At 39.2% G+C, this 15,677-nt stretch overlaps 1 protein-coding gene across 2 annotated transcripts in view; it reads right to left on the minus strand.

The window, feature by feature from the left end:
• The window catches only part of LOC136884869 (zinc finger protein 782), a 68,939-nt gene that overhangs the window by 40,169 nt on the left and 13,093 nt on the right, over positions 1-15,677 (minus strand). Inside the window, exon 3 of one of the 2 annotated variants that reach the window (XM_068230100.1) lies at positions 3,440-3,520. In XM_068230100.1, the coding sequence (XP_068086201.1) occupies positions 3,440-3,520 (81 nt within the window). Of the gene's footprint in view, positions 1-3,424; positions 3,521-15,677 lie in introns of both variants that reach the window. The other variant, XM_067157161.2, reaches the window with a different exon arrangement.

Raw genomic sequence — 15,677 nt, forward strand, 5'->3', positions numbered from 1 at the left:
GGCAATACCCACCTGGTCGTAACTGGTATTGCCCAGGGTCCGATGTCGAATGATGCCTAATACGGAATGATTGAAGCAATGAGCACTAGGACTCCCTTTCTCCAATCACCCGCAATAGCATGTACCCCATAGCATGTACAGAGCACTAAATATAGAGAAAAAACAAAAAACAATTAATATGCCCTTCTGGCATTTGGCTGTGTGGGGACCTGTGTTGTCAGGCTGATCTTACTCCACAGGTACATGACGCTCCCACCCGCAGGATTAATGGGTGGTCACGAGCGGGGTTTTTGGGCATGATCACATATGTAGGAGGCTCATCTCCGAGCAGCACATACATCAAGAATTTTGAATCTGTCTACAACGAACCCTTAAAATAAAAAATAACAAAGAGGGGACTGATGGCCACATGACCCTTTCAGTCGCCTTCTACGACAGGCATGGCTTACCTGTGAATATAATGAGCCCCTCCCATCCACAGGGGGTCCAACATATAATAATAAACCGCAATCAATGTCTGCACCTAGGTGGCCCCTTTTTGTCGCCTCTTACAACAAACACAGGGGATAACAAGGGTGTATTCTACATCTGTGTCCCCCACTTGCAGGGGGTGTTACCCTCTTATTCGACTCTTACGACAGGCAGGGGATACCATGGGTGTACTCTTTGTCTAGGTCCCCCACCCACAGGGGGTTCAACACAGACCCACGGTGTGTCACCCATTATAATAATGCCCACATGCAGCACCAATTCATGGTGTTCCTCACATAATGGTATTATTCTCAGGTACTGCACACTCATGGTTTTCCTCACATAATGCTACTAATCACAGGCGGCAGCCAAACCTGTGGTGTTTCTCACATAGTGATACTAATCTAAGACAGTGTAGACCCATGGTGTTGTCACAAAGTGGTACTACACATATGTAACACCGTGGAACCCTCCGGTTGAATGTAAATTATTACACTTATCACAAACAATGCCCATAATCGTAGTGTTCATCACATAAATTTACTGTTCCTATGTAATTAAGACCCATGGTTTTCCTATCAATGTGGTACAAGTCACAAGTGGTGTTCCGTCGGTAATGGTACTAATCATAAGTAGTCTCACGCTTCCAATTTCATCATCCTTTTGTAGCCCCTTTCCATTACCTGTCATTACAGGCAGGTAATGTGGGTGTAGTCTTCGTCTGTGTCCCCCAACCACAGAAGGTAGAAGAGAGTGAACACAGAAAGAAGGGATTGAACGCTAAGATAAATGGAGTACCAGACAAAGAAGGACAAGGGCCATAAAGGGTGTGAACATAAGACTTGGTAGGCATCGAATCCTCTAATACCGTCAGGTTGGAAAAAACCAAGAGTTTACCAAGGGAGGTTAGACAGGATAGGTGAAAGTGAGAGGTTGACAGAAGTAAGTGGAAGCAACGCAAGGACTCAGCAAAAGGCCCCATGGTTGCCAACCCACGCTCTCAAGTTGAGAGCTCCTGGGACTCGTTTTAGTGACCTCTTATCACTGTCACGGGATACCATGGGTGTATTTTTGATCTGCATCCCATACCCACAGAGAGTAGCATAAAGTTTTGAACTACATGAAGATACGTAAATATTATTTCAAAAGATTGGCAATCTCACTATATACCAAATTTCCCCTTTAAAATGAGGAGTAATTTATTGAAATCTATTCAGCAGATTACTCACAATTTGCATAACCAGAAAGAAAGATCATAAAAATACAGTCGAAATGGGTTGAGACGTCCTTCTCTAGTGTGTTTCCCCAGTTATTACACCATTATTCCGAAGTCCCAGGATGTGTCTTATTAAATACATGCTAAAGAAAGCTGGATAACACATTTACGTGACTCTTTAGTATGTTCGTAACTCCCACTACAAGCAATTTCAATTAACATTCCCGGCCACATTGTGTGCACGACAGACCAAAGCCAACTGGCCTGGGTAAGGATTTGGTAATTCCATGGCCGTGGAGTGCGGTTGCGTGTCAACCTACACCTGCAGGTGGCGTCAGCCCCAATCCAGTCTTATTCTCTTTGTGTCTGACATGTTGGTGCTTAATTTTACGTTCGTGAGGCCTCTTTGTGAGGGCAAGGGGTTTGACCCACTACCATGCTTAGCCACTGGCCAACCTAGGCATAACTAAGAACTGATTGTTCAAATAGAATCTTTCAGATGATGTGGAAGCGGAGAGTAATAGTGGATGGAAGAAATGTTTGAGTTGGCAGTCCGTGGTGAGTCTTGATCCCACACCCACAGTTACTTCTTATTGGACATCAGTGTTTAGGCATGTCGTCATATACAACGGATCGACCGAGCTCACAACATCAGTACAGAACCCGACAGTGTACCTATAAGAAAGCAGAAATGGATTTAGATGACAAACAAAAGTAGGCCCATTCTCACCCATTTGATATACAGTATTTATTTCTCATTTTCAATTTAAAAGTTGTTCGTGTTTTTCTGTTTGATGTACAGCGTTTGTGGTGGAACCTGAAATATTCATTGAGGACTTAATAACTTTGTCGGAAATACCAGTGGTCTCGTGTTCGGAAAAATGTGATAGTATTTAGACCCGTTACTGAGAGGGTATCGTCAAAATTGTACCCATCTTCTTCTCTAACAAAATATGAAAGGCACAACGTGTATGAAATTTTCTTGTATTTTCTCAAGTGTAAACGAGGACTATAATAGTCCATATTACTTACTACACTGAGAAGACTGTGAAAATGATCTGCTGGGATATGCGGGGAGTTTTGCACCAATCGGCCCGTTGTGTATGCAAGAGTCAGTGCAAGTGGGTGCTCCCACTCATTCACAAAGGCGCGTTTTAATCCCACACTGTCTGAAAGAGGGCTGAGTGACTTATGTACGTAAATTAGGCCTACTGTACTTACGTATACAGCTCACATGCTGATGTTTACTTTCATGTTCGTAAATCAACTGTGTAACAATATATATAAATTAGGCCTACTGTACAAACACACAGTGGTTTGCAGGAGATTAAGTTGTGGAGAAGAAGAAAGCTGGACAGTTTAGGGACGATGAAAAATTGAAGCTTTTGAGAAAGAGGATGCTAAACCACACACATAACATGTGCATATCGGCCAGATGTTGAACTTTCCAGCGACAACTTTAAACATAATTGTAAGCGATGTATATAGTTAGCGTTTGTAAGAACATTTTTCCTTGAAGTTTCTCTATGGTGGTGATCTAATATGTTTTTTATTTATTTATTTTATTAATTATAATTGTAAACACTTGTTTGTTTTTATTGTAATATTTTTACACTCAAACCTAACCTCAAATTTAACAGCAAAATTGTTTTCCCTATTTTTAGCACATTCCTTCTTTCTGACTTTCTTTTGTTCCCCACAAAAAGGTCTTAACCAGTTTTGGCTGTATCAGATTACCTCAAACATGTTCACCTGTGTCTGTCCTGGCTCTGGCAACTCTCGTTTGGTTTCTTCTTTCAAATGCAACTCATCTGATGTAAGTACGTAGTTGTCCTGCGGAAGAGATAATATATTAGGCACATTCTTCATACACACTGCAAAATTTAGATACATTTAAGTGAGCTTAACAACTCACAATTTCCTAGGAAATGAGTCAGTTTCAGTTTCAAATCTCCATTATCGTTTTTTCAGAAATTTCCCATGTTGAGGATCCTTAATAACATACCAAAAAGACCTCCAGGAATGGAAAAATGTCTGTTTGAATGCTCAGGGATATTTTTGAAGTGTGGAGCAGTTATATAATATAAACACTTCCAAAATAATACTTAACAATCTGGAAAATGTACAGACATACTGAGAAATATTCTGCTCATCATAAAGAAATCAATTCTGAAATATTCGGAACTTCAAAATTTATCACTGTCATCTTTCACCTGTTATACTACTCTACCAAGGAATTGTTACCACTAGACATGGAGTGGGGCTGTTGTGTATACATTACGTCAGCTCGCCACGGTATGGCTGGCGCGGACGGGAGAGGGGCAAGAGGGGGAATGCATGTACAGTCATACAATGAGAACAGTACCACTAACCTGCTTGAAGTTACATTGTACCAGACAATGAAGGTCCTGCACACAAAGGTTCTTCATCAGCTGTGTCGGTCTCACCATTCTCACTATTGTCCGTACCAGGTTCACTTGCAGTATCAGTATCCATATCACTTTGTTCAGTGTTGTCACGACACTCATTTTAATTTGTATTTTCATCATCACTATCGTCACTGTCAAGGCCAACATTTATGATGATATTTTCTATGGCTTCCTCCATTAACCTATCCCTGTACCAATAACTTTCCTCAATTGTAAGTACTTTTTCGCAAGCTTTTGCCCAGTCCTGTTGAGTGATTTCATGTAAAGAAGTGTTGGTCAGTTCCTTTAGGGTTTTTAAGCTAACAGCAGAGACATTTTTAGCAGCAATATTTTGTTTTAACAAATTCCAAATAAGTTCAATTGGATTAAGGTCACAATGGTATGGAGAGAGCCTTAAGACAGTAAACCCCTTTTGTTCTAACACTGTATCTACTCTATATGCTGGTTTTGGCTTATTACATGTTATAAGCTTCTAAAGTTCATCTCGTCTCCAAGTGGGATCACAATATATGTTATGCTAAGTAAGCCAGTCTACCATTTCAGCCTTACAAGATGCATTAGTGGGGGCTTTTTGACTTGCACAGTATGAGAGGGTGCGTTATCGATAACAACTATGCTCTCGTGTGGAATATTTGGATTAAGTTTATCTTCTACCCATTTCTGATAATTGCAGCTATTCATTTCAACATGGTAATCTTGTGATTTGGATTCTGAGTCATAAATTAAATCTGCTCCTTCTATGAAACCCATTTTCCCTCCCGTATGGACAACAATAGCTCGTTGTCCTGGACTGTGATTCGTCATAACCCCTGCGACGTCTTCATGTTGCCAACATTTTTTTACAGTGTAGTGTGTATGAACCCACGTTTCATCCGTGTACACTACTGGTTTATTTGGACCCTTTGCGTTATTTCTTATAGCTCGTAAGTACTTCGCATGTCTACCAACAATGTCTGACCTTTCCGCAAGGATAGTTCGTTTATTGTTACACTTCCAGAAATAAAACCCCATTTCTTTTACAATTTTCCGGAAAGTTTCCTTTCCTCCCTTCAACTGTATTTCATGTTTCGCAAATACAACCAGTTTCCGCAGTGTTGGAATTTCTTCTTTTGTTCATAATACTCTAGGAATTTTCTAAGAATACAACATTTATCAAAGTCGTCTATAGAAATCACTTTTCTTTCAGACCGTTTTTTCGTGGTGTTGTAACCTTTTCGCCGGTTTGCTTCGCCTTTTCAATGTCTTTCAAATTATTTCTTACGTTTTTTTTCGGACTTACCAACCATATGTGCCGCCCTTAAAATTGCTTTTTGAAGAGGTATAATTACTTTGTTCTCTTTTCTCTTGCTTACAAAAATGCACGACATTGTACATCATTTTCTTCTCCGCGGAATGAGTCCACTTCCCCCTTTTTCTGTTTCTGCGTTTCCATTATTATTATTATTATTAGTATTCGTACTATGTACTATATGTTAAAGTACATCTACTCCCCTGCTCAACGAACAATACAGTCTATTAACTGTTTTCACTTATGTACGTACTTACTTACGTACACGGGTTCACTAATCTACAACGCACAATGCACGACCCAGCACGAATAATTCACTCACACAACATGCGATGAGGTTTCGCTGGCGACAACTGCACTTCTATCGCAGGCGTGTAGCTGGGCGGAGCGCAAAAGTTCCGATTTCTGCCACCGGCAACAATTAGCTGGCTGGGTTATACCTGCAAATACAGCTCAGCATGAAATATGTATCATCCATATCTCCTGCTGTCAGTGAATTGCTCAGCCTGAAGGTAGAGAGAATCCTCAACAGTTCTATCATCAGCTACCATAGAGAGCTAGCTGTCACTGAGGAGGCAAACTAAGGAAATGAAGAGTGTGGTAGTTTTCTATTGCTTTCCTCTCCAAGCCAGACAGTGCTGTTTCATACTAGTCTCTCATGTTCACTGAAATTTACCCACAGACCAACCTTATGAACATCAATTTCATACCCTTTCTTACAGGATGTGGCTGTATATCGTGTTACTAGCACTGCTCATATCTCAGTCACCTTTATATTGTCAGAGTCAAGGATAAGACAGACATAAAGTACAAGTGACGAACTTGTTCTGAGCCAATCCAGAAGGCATCGGGCATTAAGCAAGCAGTATCTCACCAGAGATGGATTAGGGCAGGCAGTCTCATCTGAAATCTGGAAAGGAAGTCATCAAGGACATAAGCCCTAAACGACAAGAACCATACAAACAATTACTCCTATAGGTTGTCTGAACCACACCGAGCTACAAACCATAGAGGGGCTGTATGCCTGACATCAGCGGTCCTTATGGAGGAATGAGAACATAATTATGATCAGCTGACAGGGAGACTGTGCATGGTGACTGGTTCATATGTTTTGTGGTGTTGGTTTGTTTTTTGTTTTTTTGCTATTTGCTTCACGTCGCACCGACACAGATATGTCTTATGGCGACAATGGAATGGGAAAGGGCTAGGAATGGGAAGGAAGTGGCCGTGGCCTTAATTAAGGGACAGCCCTAGTATTTGCCTGGTGTGAAAATTGGAAAACATGGAAAACCATCTTCAGGGCTGCCGACAGTGGGGTTTAAACCCACTATCTCCCAATTACTGGATACTGGCCGCACTTAAGCTTCATATGTTTTAAGAAGTGAAAAGTTTGATTGTCACCTTCAAGAATGCCAGCCCTATGTTCAGCATAAGGTGCAATAATCAGTGTAACTAGACCAAGGATACATTTTTTAAGTAAATATTACTGAATCATAACCGAGTTTCCTTTAGTAATTCAGGTTTCTAATTAAATCCACTTTAAGGTTTATTTCAGGTCAGGTCATGTACATCCTGCTTCCGTACGCAACAGTAGACAGTATAACCTGCAACTGTCTGGCTGAGGGTTGTGCGGACATTACCAAACCTGGCAAACTAACGTAGACCCAATGGCTATGGGCAGAGGAGTTCACCCTTAAGGGGCTTGTTGAAACCATTGTGTATGAAATGACACATAAATTCAACTCAAAGCTGCTGCCTTGCAGATGTGGCAGGGATATAACCCTGACGGAATATCTTCCCTAACGTTAGGCCAAGCAAGTGAACTGGAGAGTAACTGCAATAGCTTCCCACACTTATACGAGCCTCAGATGTAAACAAAGAACATAAAGTAGATGACAGCACCTGCAGACCCACGCCAGGTATGATGGCTTACAGCAACAATACTGGAGAAGACAACACACTCGAATATGTACTGACTTTGACTACAGAATTTTAGTGGACATCATGGAGAGAAGGAAATTATCAATCCTAGGACTGAGTGAAAGTAAATGGAAACGTAAAGGCAAGAAAGATTTGAGAAAAATCTCTATCCTCTACTGTAATGGTAACAACAGAGAAATGAGAAATGGAGAAGGATTGATATTGGCAAAAATGTTAGATGGATTACAGAGACCCAGTACATTAATGAAAGAATTATAAAGGCAACAGTTCCCTTGGGAAAGAGAAGCTCACACTGGTGGAAGTGTATGTCCCTCAGACGGGTCGCAGTCAAGATGGAAAGAACAAATTTCACAAAGACCTAGAAGAGACCACCAGTGAAGAGAGGGAAACCATCATCAGGACCTCAATGCACAGCTCAGAACAGACAGGAATGGCTATGTGAATGTGATGGGACCACATGGCTATGCGAGAAGGAATTCAAAAGGTAAACATCTCCTGGACTTCTGCATAAGAAACAGTTTGGTAGTAAAAAAACAGTTGGTTCAAAAAAAGGGTCACTAACAAGATTACCCATTACAGCTGGAATGGAAGGAGCAAGATGATCTTGACTATGTCATTACAGATAAAGGAGGAAGTAGACTTGTGACTGGTGTCAAGGAGATTCAAAGTGAGAAACTCAATAGCGACCACAGGTTATTAGTAGCAGATCTGAAAGACATTAACGTCTCACCACCAAACAACACTTAACACAGTGACAGCAGTTCACACGACCAGAGATCCATAAACATGAAAACAATAACATAATATTTCAGAAAGACTTACCAGTTCATGATCCCCAAAGAAAAGGTCGTCGCATGATGTGGACGGCTGGACACAAGAGGTCGAGCGGAACGAGGTACACATTACCTTATTATTATTATTATTATTATTATTATTATTAGTATTATTCTGACTGAAATAATGAGACTTACTCCAATAAGAGAATTCTTTAATAAACATAAATTACCTCAAACTCCGACAACAACGAATAATTGAAATTAAAAGTGATCAAATTATGGATTATCTAAATCCTTGAAATTAATTAGTATGAACAATAATAAAACCCTTGGGTTTGGTTATGAAGATAATTTAATAATTATGAAAAATAGGATCCTTTTAAAAACGTATCATGACCTTAATTCATTAATAATTAACCTTACATAACAACCATCAGTTGTTACAAGAAGCGATAATTAGGCAATTAAAGTAAAAACAATTCCCAACGACTACCAGAGTAACCCAAAATTAAAATGACACAAGGATACAGGCGGAAACAAAGGTTAAATAACCATGGAGAGGCAAGTAAAATCTTGAGAAATATAGAGATAACATGCGCCGGGTAATAATTGAATAATCATATAATTACAAAATCAAAAAACTCCCAGAACAGTATGTAAATTAAATACAATCAACCGAAATCAAGGCGCCTGACTGTAACCAGAAGAATCAATCATAATAATACACGGTGAACTTCAACTGTCACCTTCAACAACGAACGCAACACTCAAATGTCAAAATCAACAGGGCATACGCCCACAAAATATTTACACTAAGTTACCATGGCAACAACTCACGTGACAAACCAACATACTGGCAGCCATTAAAAAACTTCAGTAGTCATTAGAAAATGCCTTCACTTTAGCATTTTATGCAAGACCTAGGTGGTTGTGAGATAAACAGAACCAATACAAATAATTAGAATTAATTAAGAAGAAATACACTTGAACCACAAGATAATTCCACTATATGATTTTTAATGTAGAAGTTAGGAGCTACTAAACGTTACCCAAAAATTCCACCCAAAACCTTGGAAGTTATTTTAAGGTAAATATTCAATTTACTCACCACCTTACAATTTCATATATGCCCCATATTAACTATCAATGCATTACACAATTATGGTTTGACCTGAATTTCCGTACATTACTGTTAAGTCCAGTTTTCTACAATTTTGAATAAACGGTAACCCTTTAACATTCATAAAGCCAGACGTGTTCTGGTTGCACTTCCATTGTATCTTTCCTAGTTGAATCCAATGGTTACTCCGGTCTCGAAGAAATACAAATTATAAGCCAAGGCTATTTACAGTTGTCGGCGAGGTTATTTGAAATAAAGCTTCACCAGCAGCAGTATATGATATACTTCTTTCTTTTACTCGACATACCCAAAAAACAACCGACACACACGAAGCATTGTTTCCTCAGATTAACTGACGATCAAGTTCGTTTCATCGGATACCGCAAGATGGCATCAGCGTACAGTCGGCCACTCAGACAAGTACGTACCTAGCGGCACGGATGAGTTCTCAAGGTAAACACAGGAAGGGGTGACATATTAATAACTCTCAGTCAACTACCCAAATCTCGCAACTGCATTACGCGGAGATACTTAAGAGTTCATGGGTCGAGTAGAATAATTAAAACTCCCCCCCTCCCCAAAAGGACCAACATGGGGTTGGGCATAACAGGCGAGAACCGAAGAAAAATAATCTTCATTATATTGTTACTTAATGATGTTGCAACTAACAAGTTTTGAGGCCAGGCAAGATTTTCCTAGGATTCAGAAGAAGGAGCAATAACAACAGTTTCTCAGGTCATTAATGTCCATCTAAGTCCACGAACCAAGTCCACACATCACGTGAATACATATATCTCTACACGAGATTCATCTCTTAACACTTGAAAGTTAATTTCGAATAAGTAGCACAGGGTTTTTCCACAATATAAAGCAATATTTCTTTTAGAGACATCCTACATTAAGGAAAAACAGGTCACATATTACTTGAAACGTAGGAAGGATAGTTTCATTAAAATAATTCTGGGGCTTCAATTTTAGAGAAAGGCACTATTTCATTGGCAGTAGCAAATTTACAGAGAAGACACAGAATGAAAGAAAAGGGAAGAAGGAAATAGCAAAGAAACATGAGTATCTTCAAGTAATGACTCAGGATTGGGACTGGTACCCATAGGAATGAAATTTGTTGGACTGAACTCCCAGTGTTGTTTTCCTGATCCAGCAGACTGAGCAAAAGGGATTTGATTTCCTTGATGCTGCCCACATTATAAAAATTGCAAGGTATTTGCGAGCAGAAAATCAGGTTCTCACAGATGGTAGTGCTCCAGACCAAGAAAATATAACTGAGGTGAAATATCTTGAAAAAACATTTAAATTTACAGGAAGTGAAAGACCTTCACACTGGCAATAGATTAAGGAGAAAAATTCAGAATGGGTGAGACAGATGATGAACATCTCCTTAGCTACATAAAACTTCAGTAATTCTGTGGCTAATGACACTGAATTTTGCAGAGATCTGGGTCTTGAATTATTTGCTGATTGTAAAAGTACCATTCAGTTTGTAATGTTACTAATCTAGGATTAGATGTAATAAATTCATGCCATCCTATGGTAAGCAAACCAAGACCACAAACAGGTATTTCCACAAAGCCAAAATCTGAACTCATATTATAAAATGCATAAATAATCTAAAAATATTAGTTTTAACTGAGTCCTCGCCACTCTGTAACAAAAAATAATCTGAAATGAATGGTATCGTTTTTCATTTGTTAAGTGTGCAAGGTCTTGCAGAAACATATGTCCGGTGAGATGATTTAGTAATAAAATACCTCCTTGCATGCAGATCAAGCCAGGATCACCTGAAATTCTTCTTCTCATGTGTGAGGAACAGAGCAGAAATTAAAATGATGCTCAAATCAAAGCTGCATACAGGAAGTGTCCCAATGGTCAGATCGACCCACCTTGTAATTCTAATATGTTCTTTGAAAGACTGTTTTGTTGAACCCTGATCTTGTACAGACAATTCCACAAGAAATTAATTTTACCAGATTTGATCATGATTATATTACCAATTATAAAGCCCTTTCTTTGTATAGTGAATACACTCATTATATTGCAGGCAGTGTGTTAAAATGTCAATTAAATGTGAGCAGTATTTGCAGTGCATGAGCACTGATAAAACATGTGAATTAGTGCAGTATAATGAAATATATCCTTCTCTACTTTGGACCACAGTAAACAATTGACTCGCTGGCTGGGCCTTTTTCTTCTCCCAGAACTTCATCATTTCACTGTGGTTCCTCATCCTCTCCCCTGACCACATGATTTTAGACTTTGCTTTTCCTGGAACCCCTTGAATTTACCTATTTTAGCTTGAAACATATCTCTATTAAAGGTATTCTTTTTGACTGATGCCAACTTCTGCCATATCTTTTCTTGTTTCCTCTGCATATTTACAAGTTGAATTTAATTTAATGATGTAGTTAAAGATTTTCTTTGTTAGTTGACTATCGTTCATTCTTGTGAGGTGTCGATAAAACTTCAGTCTCCTCTTATGATGGTATCTGTAACCTTCTCTGTCTGTATAGATAGTCATTTCTCCTATTCCTCCATGTAAGACTATTTCTTTCTTTCTTCGGGTCCTGAGATCAAATTATTTTTCTAAATGGCTAAATTTAGACGAGAAGGAACATTACTTGATGCTTGTTCTAGTAGCAAGACACTTTCTTAATGGGACTGATTGATCAAAAATCACCATCACAGAAGTGATCTAATAGTGAACCTTTTTTTTTTTTTTGCTAGGGGCTTTACGTCGCGCCGACACAGATAGGTCTTATGGCGACGATGGGATAGGAAAGGCCTAGGAGTTGGAAGGAAGCGGCCGTGGCCTTAATTAAGGTACAGCCCCAGCATTTGCCTGGTGTGAAAATGGGAAACCACGGAAAACCATTTTCAGGGCTGCCGATAGTGGGATTCGAACCTACTATCTCCCGGATGCAAGCTCACAGCCGCGCGAATAGTGAACCAACACACAAACAAGATACTTGCATTTTTGTATATCATGTAATAAAGGCAGAGTATTATGTACTGCATCAAGAATGAAGTTATCTTCCGAATCACTTCAGGGCATGCTGCCAATATTGGCTCACACGGGCAACGCACTAATGCAATTGTTATCTATGAGCACGTTAAGAAATTTCCTGTTAGAGGAACCCATATATACCCATATTGTCACTATAGGCTGTATTTCTTTTCCATTCTCAGTCTGCAAACCTCTGTGAATTAAGCAATCACCACCAAAATATCTTATTTCGAACTAATTCTGTGGCCTTGTTTAGTTCTATATCCCTTATCTATAAATAGTTAGAAACCAAGTCTAAACATCGACGCCTTGGTCTGCCTATACTCCTGTTACCCTCCATAACAGAGTCTATAATACATACTACCAGGTACCCTATCCTAATCCATTTGCCTTACATGACCCCATTACCAATTCCAAATCATTCTTACAGCACCATGCATCGAGTTCAAACCTAACATAGCATTAATTTTCTCATTCTAAGTACCCTCCTGCCATTGTTCCCACACATGTGTATCAGCAACTATTTCCACAAATGTCATGTCGGTTACTTCTAACCTATGAATAAGATTTACTGAGTCCACCCACCTTCCACTCCGTAAAGCAAAGTTGGTCTGAAAACAGACCAATGTGAAGATAGTTTCATCTGCAAGCTGACTTTCTTCTTACAAATTACTGTTGATTGCAATTGCAAGCCAATTATTAGCTTTACTGCAGTTTGATTCAAGTTCACTTACTATACTACCAGCCTGGAAAAACACGCACCCTAAATTTTTGAAATTATCTACCTGTTCCAACTTTGCATCACCAATCTGCTGACATTTAATTCTATTGGATTTCTTACCTACTGACTTCAATTTAGCCTTAGAAAGCCTAATTTTCGTAGCATACACAATGCACCTACTTTCAAGTTCCGACATAATTGACTGCAGGATTTTGGCAAAATCTACCATTAAAACAAAGTTGTCAGCATAGGCCAGATTGCTTACTACATTTCCACATGACTGAATCCTTCCCTGGCTCTTTATACTTTTCAGCAGATGAACCATGTATTCTATGAACAACAAAGGTGAAAGATTACAGCCTTGTCTATCCCCAACAAGTACACTGAACCAAGAACTCTTTCAACTATCAATTCTTACTGCAGGCGAATTGCCAGTATAAAGGACTTTATTTGCTTTTAATAATCTACCCTTAAACTTACACTTGAACCACCTGCATACGCAGAAACTTATCAGGAAGGAGGAGAAGAATCACATAGTGCAACAGTATGGAGAACAACTTTTTGCTTGGTAATATTTCATATGGCTTTTCTAGATCTACAAAGCATCATAACTGTCTATTCTTCCTGTAGATTTAATTACCTGGAGCCTACTGAAAATCTGATCCTGACAGCCATTTTGCAATCTCAAATCACAATGAGTTTCACCCAACTTCCTCTCAACCACCCATCTCACCCTCCTTTCTAAGATGCCAGGGAACAATTTGCCTGGTATACTGATCAATGAGATTCTTCAAAATTTATTGCAATTCTTCCCATCCCTTGCTTATAGATATGTGCAATTACAGTTTTGGCCAATCTGAAGGTACCTTATTAACACTCCATGATAATCTTCTTAAATTATGAAGCCATTTTATCCATACCACCTCATTATACTTCAATATTTTGGATGTAATTTATCTATTCCTGCTGTTGTATGATAATGGACTTTATTTACCATCCTTTCTGCTTCCTTAAACGTAATTTCACCAACATCATTGTTCTCCTCCACATGTGTTCAGTTGTTCGCGACCAAGTTCGACAGCTGCAGTCGCTTAAGTGTGGCCAGTATCCAGTATTCGGGAGATAGTGGGTTCGAACCCCACTGTCGGCAGCCCTGAAGATGGTTTTCCGTGGTTTCCTATTTTCACACCAAGCAAATGCTGGGGCTGTACCTTAATTAAGGCCACAGATGCTTCCTTCCCACTCCCAGCCCTTTCCTGTCCCATCGTTGCCGTAAGACCTGTGTGTGTCGGTGCGACGTAAAGCAACTTGCAAAAAAAAAATTTAAAAAGTTATTTGCGATATTAATAAGATTTTCAAAAGATTCCTCCCACCAGTCCAGTGATTCTTTCTGATCTATTATGAGTTCACACTGTTCATTTTCTTTTCTTCCCTTTCTATAACTACTTATTGCTATCCAGAAAGATTTCTCTGCTGCTTTCACCTAGCCATTCCAGATTATTACCAAAATCTCCCCACAAATTACTTTGGATTCAACACCTATTTGATTTGTTCTGTTTCTTTCATCTATGTACAGTTCCCTGTCTCTATCAATCCCTGATTGAAGCCATTTCTTATGCTTTCTTTATGTTTACTAACAGTCTCACTTATCAATCCACCAAGATGTTTGTTTTTTCTCATTTTCACACACATTAGTTCCTAAGCATTCCCTTGCTGTTTCTACCACAGCATCCCTGTATGCCTCCCATTCACTTACTGTCCACTGAATGGAAATTTTTACTAATCGTATCCATGTATGTCTGTCAAATTTCCTAATCCTGGAGATTTTATTGCCTGCAGTTGCACTTTCTTTATTCTAGCGTAGAGATACTTAGTACACAACACATCAGATAGTGGTCCGTATCATCAAAAAAATCCCTCAAATACCTGCAAACTCCTAACAGATATCCTGAATTCAGGGTCGGCTACGATTCTGTCCAGGGTTGCTCAATGTATGGCCCGCATGCAAAGGCTGCGGGGGCTGCAAAGGCATTTTATGTGGCCCTGGCCAAGTTTTTATAATTTATGTTTTTTGTAGGTACTGAAAAAACTAGACAATTAAAACTTTATTGTAATTTATGGTGAAAGGGGCTAAAACCATAAGAAAAGTCTCTGAATTACTCATACTTCTTTCCTGACATGGTGATTTTTTACTGGGCTGTCGAAAAGTTTTAAGATGCATAATTATTCCCATCTTAAACCCAGGTAAGGGAAAGCTCGTCCGTTCATTTCTTGGAATTACAGCTGCACACTTGCATAGTGAGTGAAGGCCTGAATTCTACGGGGGATTAAATAGGTACAGTTATCTTGGGACTTCCATAGGAAATGGCCAGTTTATACCCGGAAAGTGCTTTTGAGAGGTTCATTGCGGTTTACTTCTTTACTGTTAACTATCGTTCCTTCGAACTGCTGATATTCAAAGCAGTTTTAATGATTTAATTTTGAACAAACATGTCCCTTTCCAAACATAGAAAAGTGGACATGGAGTGCCTGTTTTTAAAGAAAAATGAAGTGATTACTATTTTTGTACTGAGAATAGTGGGAAAGTAATGTGTCTGATATCCAAGGAAAATATCTCAGGTTTAAAGAATACAACATCAGGCAACATTATGATTTGAAGCACAAATCTGTATATAATAAATACAACGGGGTATTAG

Source organism: Anabrus simplex, chromosome 13 (genome assembly GCF_040414725.1).
Source record: "Anabrus simplex isolate iqAnaSimp1 chromosome 13, ASM4041472v1, whole genome shotgun sequence".
Classification (NCBI taxonomy): Eukaryota; Metazoa; Arthropoda; class Insecta; order Orthoptera; family Tettigoniidae; genus Anabrus; species Anabrus simplex.